Raw genomic sequence first — 12,203 nt, forward strand, 5'->3', positions numbered from 1 at the left:
ACTGGTACTCATTCTTTCCTTTTTTCAAATCTGCAGTATACTGACAGTATACTCCCTTTTGTTATTCAGAGAATTTTTCCATAAACATTGTTTCTCTGTATTCCTTGATGGTTCTATATTAAATAAAATTTAGACTTATCAGTCCTTTTCTGTTATTTGATCTACTGAATACTCTCATATTTGGGGAATGTCCCCCAGCAGAATATGTATGAGAAAAATTACTAGAATTCACAAAATCATCTCACTTGGTTGTAGAGTTAGTTGGCCACTGCTAGAGTTCATTTAGAAATATTAGGCTACAGTCTAATTTAGTGGGTTGATTTTAATCCATATTCTTATGCTTATTCTAAATCCATATTCATTGTGTCATTAATAAGGTGCATAATCTAGCCCCTGTATAAGCATCCTACCATCTATCCTACTATTCTTCCTGTGCGGCCCTTGCAATAATATGTCCTGATTCACAGGGGCAACAGGAGAGTAGCCAGCAGTATAGTATGAACCATGAATCAGCCTTGAAGAGGAAAGGGGGCATGAGAAAAAACAAAACAGCCCCTTACAAGAGATCAAACTTTGGTCCCAGGACAGACCTTGATTTCATGGACCAGCTTGAGTGAACATGGCAAAGTCTATGTCACTAAACAAGAATGGTTGGAAGTATGTTTGCTTTGTGAATGTACACACATAATTTCTGATAGAACCATAAAAAAATAAACAAGCTTAAAAATATGCACCTGCCTGCAGACACTTAAGAAGTGTGATTGTGTGAAGGTAGCTACATTTCAGGAGGTATTCACATCATTACCTGAGCTGTGCCCCTATCACATCAATAGCTTTGGGGGCTAATTTAGGGCTTCCGGTTTCTTCAGTCTTCTCACATTGCATAATCAAATCAATGATTCATCAGAGAGATAAGGTAGTTGACTTGCTCATTTTTTGGTTTGTTATTTTTCTTCACATAAATGGTGTGATTTAGATGGATGTAACTGTCATTGCCTTATAATGTAGGCAGAATGAGGTAACCTTGGACATACCATGCTCCTGTCTATTTTAAATGTATTAATCCTCTTAAACTTCATGCTCTATAGACAAATAATATTAAGAAGTACTGCCCATTTCAAAAATCCTGATATGTAAATTTTCTCTTTTGAAAATGCGAACAGAAAATACTTTCTCATATTAAAAATAGAGTCATATGCACAAAGAAAACCTATTTCTTTTACATATATATTTAAGTCAACTGGCATGAATTATATGTAATTGGTAAGGAAATTATCTAAACCACTATTTGGCATGCATATGCCAAACTTGCCCTTAATTTAGATTCAATTACTCATACCTGATACACGCATAATTTAATGAAGGCACAGCAGTCCCTCTACACACTCTAGTAGATTATCCAATTAAGCAATATTCACCCAGCATTTAACTATACCTTCACTGTGAATGAAATTCATTTTCTTTCATAAAATGCAGGGAAGACATAAGCAGAAACAAATCAGCAGTCCCTTTGCATTGGGAATCCCTGCTTTTGTTTAATAATGTCCAGTTAATAATTACTTTACTTTCAAATTTCTCTCCTGTTTGCTTATCCAAATTTTCCTTCTGCCTGCCTTGGCATCTCCTGTGCTCAGCCCATCTATTTAGTCATTGTCCCCTCTAGTTTCATCACCAAGTTATATAGCAAGGTCTCTTTATCCTTGGTGAATGGATCCATCAGGGGTGGTTAGAAATACGTGTTTATGTACTGAAATGCTCATTAATATACTTACAATTATTATGGTCTTTCAAAACTCTTTACCACCCACAACTCTTGCAGCAGAATACAGAAATGGGGTGCCCATTTCCAAAACCAGTGTTGAAAGATGAATAAATAGTTATAGTGTAGTAGGAGATGGGAATGAGAGTGATTCTAATATTTCCAAGAGCCCTTTTTGTGTGTGAGAAAGTCCTCCATTAACAACTCGTGTGTGTGTGTGCATGTGCGTGTGTGTGTATTAACAGCAGTATAGCCTTCATTGTACCAGCAAAAGCAAACAGACCTGGCCTCAGGCAAGTCTTATTTTAATTCCTTCTACAATCCATTTCTGACAGCTTTGATCTAGCCCAAAGGAACATTCTACAAAATCCTTTACTCTTATCCTTCAAGATAAACTAATTCCCAGAAGGACTCCCTTAAACTTATTTCAACCCATCCATTGAAAGACTCTTCTAAAATCCAGAAAACAAATTAAAGAGCAAGAGATTTCAAAGAACAGTAAGAGATGAATAAGGACAAGATAAATAAATGAAATATTTGTTGGCCAATACTGTTTGCCTAGGACTAGACAGAGTTCTGCTGAAATGCAACACAAACCTATCCCACAGAGGAAGCTCGGGTAGCTGTGCAGGAAAACATAAAAAGGAGGTCAGAGGACGAGCAACTGGATGTGGACTCAGATCTGATCAACTGACCAAGATTTTTTCCCTATGGAAATAAGAGACATCTCCAAAGGATACAAATTCTTTTCAAAAATGTTATATCTACTTTTACATATTCCAACCATTCTAGAGTTAGTTTTAAGTAAATTCATTCTTAAAGGAAAAAATAAAAACTAGATAGATCCCTTTTTGAACCTACTACAAAATCCTATGAGATTCATTAAAATATCAAATTATTAGCTCATAACATTCTGGAAAGCACACTTTTGTGTGCCAACAACCACATTAGTATTTCATGAGTCTTATGCTGGGGAAATGGAGAAACTGATTGTCTACAAAAAAACAAAAAAACAAAAACAAATTGTGGCTGGTTCCATTGCTCCTGGTTCTCTGCTTATTCTGCCTTCCCATATCCAGATGCCTCTATTTCCTTCATTATTTTCTCTTCCTGCCCCTCTTTCTCTTTCCCTGCCTTTCCTCAACTAGGACTGACATCTGCCTGGGGACCTAGTCACGTCCTGAAGCTCATCAGAATGACTCCAGATTTTTTACGTTCCTCACTATTGACATTTAGGGTTGGATACGCCTTTTTGTGGGGGACAGCCCCATGCATTGTAAGATGTTTAGCAGCATCTCTGGCTTCTACTCAACAGAATTCAGTAGCACCTCCTCCCACACAAAAATGTCCAAATTGTCAAACTGCCTGTATGAGGGGAAAAATCTCCCCTAGCTGAGAATCACTGGAACGGTTGAATTTGCTTCACTTCTTACCAACTTTAGGACTTAGGGTTAACAAGGGCTGTAACGAAGACCAAGAGGGAGCAGAGAAAAAACTAGCTCAAAAAGCATCTATATCAAACAGGGAGGCAGAGTCCAATTTCTTTATAAATTCTAGATTATCTGCCAACCTCAGGTGCATCTGTTACATGAGATGCCATTCAGATGGAGGGGCCTTCGTGTTTTGACCTGAGAGACGGTGTCGGCTGGAATTTTGAGCAGGCTATAAATATCCAACACTCTTGTACAACCCATCATGCCTTGTTAGGTTAATACAAGGTGTCACTTCTGAGCCGTAGTGCTTTGTTGGCAATTCACCATGAATTTGGGAAAAGAAGAAACCACGATGCTCAAATGACTAGAAACCACCACTAACAAGGTGCCGTGGGCGCTTGCACTCCTTTCTGAATGCTGGTTTTTTCTTGAGTTCCCTCTAGCCTTAGAAAATAGCCAACTAAAATCCCACCTGCAAATCAGTGAGCTGAGAGGAATTTCTCAAGTTTTTAGACTTGCTGGCATTTATTTGTTCTATCACAGTTAGTTCTCCACGCATATTTAGTGCCACCTCATACAAGAAAGTTTGTTTAAAAGCACGTAAGGCTTTTTGTGGTCCACGTTTCTGACTGGTTTCTCCTACGTCACCCTCTAACTCCCACTGAGACAGAGATTCTGATATGATGGGCTTCTGCATTAGGAAACAAAAGATTTAGTATTACATTGCCTGCCAGTAGGTTTTGTCACTTTCTACATAAAACTAATAGTACCTCTAGTCCATGTATTGTATATGCATCCTCAGAAAAACAGACAAATCAATCTGCATTATCTCAGCCTCTCCACAGCCATTTGACACATTTCATTACTTCCTTCTTCTTTGAAATACGTTTCACTCTTTTCCTATCATAACACCACCTTCTCCTTAATTCTAGCTTTCCTGCTGCTCATCAGTTTCCATAACTCTTCTTTTTTAAAAAAAATATTTTGTATTTATTTATCTTTATCATTGAAAGTATTACATGTCTCCCTTTTTCCCTATTGACCCTTTCATGCCCGTACCCCACCCCCCAGGCCTTCACCACACTATTGTCTGTGTCAGCCAGTCTCAGGGTAAATCAGGCTGCCTTGCTGAGGGTACAGGGTGTCCATTTGCAAGGGAAAGAAGCTTCCTAGAGGCTACAGGTATAGGGTTGTAGAAAATGTTGTTTTGTTGTTTATGCACAAGGATGCTAAACTGAAAGTTTTAGGTATAGCAAAATAGACACCAAAGCCTCCAGGGAGGTGCTAATCCGGATTTACAAGTTTAGACATATTTAAACCCCTCCTCCACGTGGATGCAGAAGGGCCTAAGAGAGGAGTTATTTGGAGGGAGTCACTGGCATGCTCTGACTCCCACACCCCCCTCCCTGCGGCAAGTTCATGGGCCCTGGCAGTTCAGGGTGACACTGTGCACTGGGATCTGAGTCCTGCCTGAGAAATCTAATGGGAAGAGGATGGCCGGGCAGGCCTGTGCAGGACAGTAGAGGTGGGAAAGGGCTGGAGGAAAAGGAGCACACAAAGACTGTTTAGGCGAAGGACATCTGAGTGTTCTGCATGGACTGGACGCAGGTCACTAGAGAGAGGCCGGGTTCATTGGATCCTGTCCAAAAGGCCAGAATGGGCTAATCAGATTGCATTTTAGAATGTTTGCCTGATGGTTGAGGGAGGCAGAGAATTCACTTGCCTGGGAGTAAAGGAGAATCGTACAGCCCTGGTTGTTAACATCTGTCATCTTGGACCAGGGAAACATCTAGTCTAGAGGTGAAGTCCACAGAAAAGAAGAACAGAGCCAAACGACCAGCAGAAAAAGGACACACGAAACATGGCCAAATGGCATGTGAAATCCACCCTTGATCTGAACTCTTCGCTGATGTGAACCAATAGACTCCTGCCCTGTCAAGTTGGAGTTGAGTTTTCTAGCATTTGGCACTGAGAAACCCCTTCATTAGACAGTCTTTTCTAAATGACCTGGGAGAAAAACCACAGCCCCAATTTGAGCGAGACGAAGGCTGTCCAAAACCAAAAAAAGGCAAAGGAATCACAATGCCAACTTCACTAGGTTCGCAGCGTAAACCCTCTCTAGGGAAAATGTGGACTCTAATCCAAATGAGACGTTCAACTTCTTTGGGCCAAAAGGCAAGAAGCAGGGAGAGTCAAGTATGTGTTACCTGGTAATGAACTCTGTGGGAGCCAGAAGAAACTGATTGCAGGTCCTAGTGAGAAAATGGAAAAAATATAGTTTGAATAAGCTGCTGCTACAACTCTACCCCCTGAACTCCCAATTTAATATTATTAAAGTCATCTGGAAAGTATCTAACCCACCCAAACTCCTCAAGGTTAAACAAAGAAGACAATGCCAAAAATAATAAAAGCACACCAAGCTGGGCTGAGAGAAGAAAGGCCATTCGGCTATAGAAACTTTTAAACAGTGTTTACAGGTGACTGATATATTACAATTCCAAGGAACAAGAAGACCAAAAGTAAAAGTCAGCAACTTTGTTCTAATAAGTGGGGTCGTGTTTAATTTGCAGCTGATCTTTTGGCTTCTGAAGAAAGCTTCTAAAAGTCCCCCTTGAAGCACTCAGAAAGAATTTATTTATCTTAGACCAAATACATACTGTCCTGGTAATTGTGCTTATACTGATAAGTTGCTTGGCAAACACGGGTTTTCACAGACCGCAAAGAGAAAATTGCCGGAGCTCCTCCGCATTAACATGGAGAGCAAATTCACAGGGTTGAAATTAATGAGGTTTTACTGGCAGATTCTGAGAGCCTGGCTCCCTTTATAAAGTTTTATAACTAAGTTGTCGCCATCGTCATGTCCCGCAGGCTTCTTTGTTAAGGAGTGTATTGCTTCTATTCACAAATGTCAGCAATCCTGGGTAACTTTGTTCTCATACCTGCTTCCCACTAGGATTCATCAACTTTCTCTCTGTGCCCAAGGAAATTTTAAAATGTTGCCTCTATGAGTTCACTCTTTCCCCCTTTTTTTTTGAATCCCACTTCTTGTGGAATATTGGTGTAATGAACATGGCAATAAGTTGATTTTCAACAGCTATGTACTTTAGCTACTGTGAAATCTTGTTACTCAAGTGTTAAGGAAAAAAAACATTTGGTAGCATTTATGATTAACTTTCGATTGCAGATTTATTGAGTGTGGTTCCACAATAAAATACAAAGATTATTTTGAAAAATGAGATGCAGTGTCCCTGAAATATTGATTTGGACCTGAGTCACATGCCAAAAAGTTCACAAATTTTAACATGTTAAAGTTATCCTTGATAAAAAAAATAGCCAAGGAAGTAACAAGTATAAAATTTGTTGACTTTTCTTCTCTCACCCTTATCAGTATTCAAAATGTAGCATTTATCCCAAAATATCACAATTTCTCTATCCTTAACAATGCTGAAGAGAAAAATTAATAATTTTTCACATTACTTTATGCCTCCTACCTGAATTTATTTCAAGAGAAATAAAATCCAGTGTTTAAAGCTAAGTGGCTACAACTTGATAGAATTTTAAACACTGTATATCTTCTTTATTTGTGACATTTATGCATGCCTAATGTGTTGTCTGAAAGAGAGTTGCTAATTTGGGGGTACTTATTAGAATCACCCGATAGCTTTAAAAATATAAATGTCTAGACCACATCCAAAACAAGTGATTCTAATGTGCATCTTTAATCAAGAAACAATGATAAAGAAGTAGCTTTTATGCTCTTTACCATTTGTCAAATAAAGGAAGTGACTACTCCCCTCAAAGCTTTATAAAAGTAACCAATGATCACTGCAGTGAGGGGGCTGGGTCTCCTGGCTTTGCGGGTGCAGTTTAAGTTCACGGGAAGGTCACACATGAGATCTCTTCCTCTCTCTTTCTCTATGGTGAGACCAGATTGAGAAAAAAATAGATTATTCTTTTGTGTTCTGACACAAGTTTCTATGAAATATAGAAAGTTTTTCTTTCCTGTACAATTTACTTTTTTTAAAAAAAAAAAAATCTGTCTCTGACAAAAGTCTGTGCTAGAGACAAAACATTAAATAAGCCCAAACCTCTGTTTTCTTTCATTATTTGTTAGTGCCCTTTGAAATTCTGCAGAGCTCAAAATTACAGGGATGTAGTCTGGCTACGGTTCCAAGCTACGGTGTGGATCACAGGAGAACACCACCACGCTACAGTTAACCCAATCGATCCTTTGCCATTTCGCCACCTGAACAGGAAAACCCGTGGTGTGTGATTGAAAGACAAGGCCGCCACATTCCCATTTCCTCCCCACGTGCATCATTTCAGAAACAAATGAAGATGGCTGGGAACTGTTTACACAAATGGAACACTGAGCAAAATGTATACCTGACTATAGCAACTCACCTCCTGCAGGCGATCTATGTACATACGGCAAGTCTCCAAGTCACAGTCTCCACGCACAACTAGAATACCCAGAGGAATGGCTAAGGGGGGAAGGAAAGAGAAAAGTCTAGAATAACATATTTGATTTTTCTAGATTGGCATACATGTGTTTCTGAGGGTTTAAAAAAAATCTCAAAAATATAATTTTTCTTTTGGATAGTTTAATCCAAACTTTTCCCTATACCTCCTTTCTGACCCCAATCTCTCCATTTCTGCAGTTGGCACACTTTTTTTTTTTAATTCCACATCATCCCCTGACACCTGGCCAGCCTTCATTTCACTTCTTCTCATTGGCTCTGCTTTGAAGTGCAATGTCATGGAAACAGTGGAGTGGCAGGACCGGGCAGCTGCTCACAGCCAGCGGATAACATATGCCTCCATTTGCAATAGCCAAAGTACCAGAGAGGAATGAAAAAAAAAAAGGCATGATCCTGGACACTTACTTCTTTGTGTCCAGTATGGGGTTTAATATTTCTGTCTGTTTGCAATAGTTCACAGCCTGAGAGACTCACCTACTCGAGGCACCATTACTACCTGGTGGCCAAAAGCAGGCATAATGTTAAAGAAAAAAAGAAAAAAGAGAGAGAAAAGAAAAGCTTCTAGAATGTAAACAGCTTAAAAATCCAACTGATCTTGCCCTGGCCAGTTTGCAGAGTGGTTAGAGTGTCATCCTGCACTCCGGAGGGTCTCAGGTTTGATTCTGATCAAGGGTACATACCTGGGTTGCAGGTTCGATCTCCGCCCCCAGTCAGTGTATGTGTAGGAGGTAATAATCAATGTGTTTCTCTCACATTGATCTCTCTCTCTTTCTCTCTCTCCCCCCTCCCTTCCTCTCTTCTACTCTTTCTAAAAATCAATAGAAAAATATCCTCACTCCTCAGGTGAGAATTTAAAAAAATCCAACTGATCTTAAAGATGGTCAGTTTAAATGTGGTAGCAGCAAATCTGCAGGAAACAATAAAGTGAAGCTACTAAGTACCTTAAACACCCTATTTAGGAGGAGACAAATGTCATACCACGGCTTTATTGGACAGAACGTCCTACTTCAGAAATAATCATAAGATTCCTGAAATACTGAAATATTATCTCCTTCTCAAAACTTCAAAAAATGCATGTGCTTATTTCTGATTTTAAAAGTACAATTACACTATTAAATCCATGATTTAATAAGAAAATCTCAAAATCTTTAATTAACCAGCTAATGACCAGCAAGCAGATGATATGACAGTAGGACTCACTAAAGATTTTTTAAAACCTTTCACTCATTGAATTTATTTTTAACGCCTAATCACCAATAAATGGATTTGAAAACGCTTTACAATTTAATAATATAGATAATAAAATACATTTAAAGTGCATGGAAAAATCTTGAGGAACTCACAGAGTAGTAGAGAAGGCATACATATAAATAAAAAATAATGATAATCTAACATAAGCTAAAGTAAATATGTGAACTTAGTCATTTGAAAACTGTAGAAGAGAGGGACTAATTCTTGCCTAAAAGTCAGATTTTAGGCTTTTTGAAGATATGAAGCCACATTAGGTTTTTCAGTTAGAGGAGCAAGGGTGATCAAGGGAAAAAGAAAAGAGTCTATTTCTCAATATTACCTCCCAGATTGATTTCCACTAGAGAGATCAATACCCTCCCATTCCTGTAGCTTCCCAAAGTCTTGCTACATAAAGCTTGAAAGCAGCCGTCATCTTTACAGTGATGTGTAAGCCTGTGAATGAGTATGGGCTCTCCCATCAGAAATAAGGCTTGTTTACCTTTACTGCTCCAATATCTGGTAGATGTTCAATAAAAGCTTGTAAAAAGAGGAAGGAAGAGAGGCTTAGGATCTGTTCAAGTGTGAAAGGGAAGTGTATCTTTAAGGGCTGAGAAAACTTTCCAGGATAGGCAAAGAAGCAAGGGTTTGGAGAAGGAGGAGAGAGTATGCATTGGGTTGGAGCTTGCCTTTGTCTGTTCTTCTCAATACTAAGCAAGAGAGGCAGTAAGCAGAGGGGCAGGAACCCTGAGACTGTCATATGTTTGAGATATAATAATCTGGAAAACACTTTTCCCTCTTTTTAAATATAAACAGAAACATTGAAAAAGTCTTCAGTTGGATAATCATGCATCTTTGACAGAAATGGAAAGGAAGCACCATAAGGAGATACTTTAAAGAACTGATTAAAGTAATCATCTTCAGCTAGACTACTAAATAGATCCAAATAAGGTGATCCACTGAGGTAAGAGAAGAATAAGGATTTATAATACATAAGGAATGATGAGGAAAAGCTACAATTTTGGCCTAAAATATAAGTCAAAGTTTGTGGCAGCAGAATATAGTAAAAATTAAGATGAGAGCCCACGTTAAAATCTTGCTTAAGGATATCTTCTTTTAATTTCAAATGTGTAAATGTAAAGGAATAAAATTTAATCAATATTTAACTATTTACTTAAATTAGGAGACATTTTATATTAACACTGGAATCCCGTCAACACCCCTGATTTCCTTCTATTATCAATCCTTGGGTTAGTCTGCTCATACATTCAATGTATTTGGTAGCAGATACTTTAAATTACAATTAGACAATAGATATTTCAGACGTAGAATCAAGAAGGAATAGCCAGGGAAAGTTTTCAAAGATGTCATTCACTTCTAGTACGAGTATAAAATCAGCAACTTTGCTTGTTCCTCAAGAAGCTTATTAAGAGAAACCGTGCTTTTTATTATTAGCTATTTACTGTCATTTAAAGAAAAGGTCTCCTCTACCACAATGTCACTGCATGAGTACTGACAATTGTTCAATGTATCCAGTGTGTGGTAGAAAGGATTTACAGCCATTCTCTCTGGGATTCAACTCCCATGACTGATTTGTTCTTATGAATTACCCATGATAGCTATTTGGTCATGCAAGTTACTCAATTCCTCTGATCCTTGGATTGAAGACTATTGTCAGTAGGTATCTTCTAGGACTTTGTGACTATTAAATGCAACACTATAACTAAAGATGAATAACCAAAACATCGATTACTTCTTCACTCCCTTGACTCTCTTTTGAGCATCTTGCTAGAAAATGGATTCATCCAATCATCTATCTTTTAATTTGTCATAATACTATAAAGGTTAGCTGGTAATAGTTCTATCAGTTATATTCCTGCTTACTTAAAACTAACTTCTACTTTTCTGCAAATGGGAAAAATAATTGTAATGTAAAAATACTGTAATCTGACATTTCGATTGGGGGTTTACATGGTTAAGAGAAAGCAAACGTTGTAGGAAATTACCACCTTCCTTTTCTCTTTGTCCCTACCCAGTTGGATCAAATGTGCTTCCTAATTTCTAGTAACTGTATTCCTTGGCTGGTTGAGGACAAATTTCTTTCCCTTACCTATACCCTACCTTTCTTATCCTAGCTTTCTTATTCACTTCTCTGTCCCTCCTACCAAACCATGCTCTCTGATGATTCTTGATTCTTGAGTATAAATGACTAATAATTGATTAAAGTGTTAATCCTCTAAGGAGCACTTGAGTTTTAACATGTCTGACATTTGAGCTAACATAATTGTCACAGGCGGAATTCTGTGTGCCCCCAAAACTGATATGTTGAAGCCTTAACACTCAAAGTGACAGCATTTGCAGATGCAGCCTTTGGGAGATAATTGGGGTTAGAGAAAGTCATGAGGGATGGGACCCTCCTGATAAGGTTAGTGGCCTGATAGGAAGAGATACCATAGAGTTTGCACTTGTGGGCACTCTCTCTCTCCCTCCCCCCCAGCCCCCCCTCCCCCCGCTACCATTTGAGGACACAGCATGAAGGTTGCCATCTATAGCCAGGAAGAGAGCAAGTCAGCCAGCACCTTGTCATGGACAGTCCAGCCTTCAGAACTGTGAGAAAATAAATGGTTTAAACCACGCATGCTATGATATTTTGTTATGGTAGTAACCCTAGCCGACTGAGACAATGATAAAGCTTTGATAAATTTAGGTACAGAAATATGAAAGACATTGTGCAATTAACTGGCGATCCTCGGCCCTAAGAAAATTATCCTACCAATTACATCTAACCCGCCAAAGCATGAGCCTTGATCTGGCTCCCCCCTCAGGCTTGACCCAACCTCAATTAACCCCTTTTCCCTATTTCAGTTTATATAAATGCCGCATAATTCAGACTGTGATTAAGTTAATTGATTAAAAACTCCATTATATATTTTATATGTGCATGCTCTGGATTTTATGTGTGAAATAAAATGCCAACAGGTCATACAAATTAATTTGGCCTTTTATACTTGAAGTTAGGACTACTTGGACTCATTATGCAAATTTATGCCAAACAGTGCATAAATTAACATCATTCATCTTCAACAAATCCAAAATCTTCTAGCAACCACTCCACAAATATACTGTTATCTGTAAAAAACTTCCAAAGTACATGCACTAAAATAAAGTATGGTTTCTAAACTATAGATTTCTCCACAAATGATAAGCAGAGTCAGGGAAGAGACCAAGCTCAGGTACCCTACACATGGGTTTGAATTGCCCAAAACTTTAAAAACCAAAGTTTTAAAAAGCTATGTAACGGAA

At 38.4% G+C, this 12,203-nt stretch overlaps 1 protein-coding gene across 4 annotated transcripts in view; it reads right to left on the reverse strand.

Moving 5' to 3' along the window:
• The window catches only part of DGKI (diacylglycerol kinase iota), a 410,881-nt gene that overhangs the window by 81,040 nt on the left and 317,638 nt on the right, over positions 1-12,203 (reverse strand). For all 4 annotated transcript variants that reach the window (XM_070423975.1, XM_070423977.1, XM_070423979.1 and 1 more), the window contains 2 exons: positions 7,597-7,676; positions 5,400-5,444 (listed from right to left, as the gene is read on the reverse strand). In XM_070423975.1, coding sequence (XP_070280076.1) covers positions 5,400-5,444; positions 7,597-7,676 — 125 coding nt within the window. The remainder of the gene's footprint in view (positions 1-5,399; positions 5,445-7,596; positions 7,677-12,203) is intronic.

This window comes from Myotis yumanensis, unplaced genomic scaffold, assembly GCF_028538775.1.
Source record: "Myotis yumanensis isolate MYYU_CA2020_CCGP unplaced genomic scaffold, mMyoYum1.0.hap1 SCAF_9, whole genome shotgun sequence".
NCBI classification, from domain to species: domain Eukaryota; kingdom Metazoa; phylum Chordata; class Mammalia; order Chiroptera; family Vespertilionidae; genus Myotis; species Myotis yumanensis.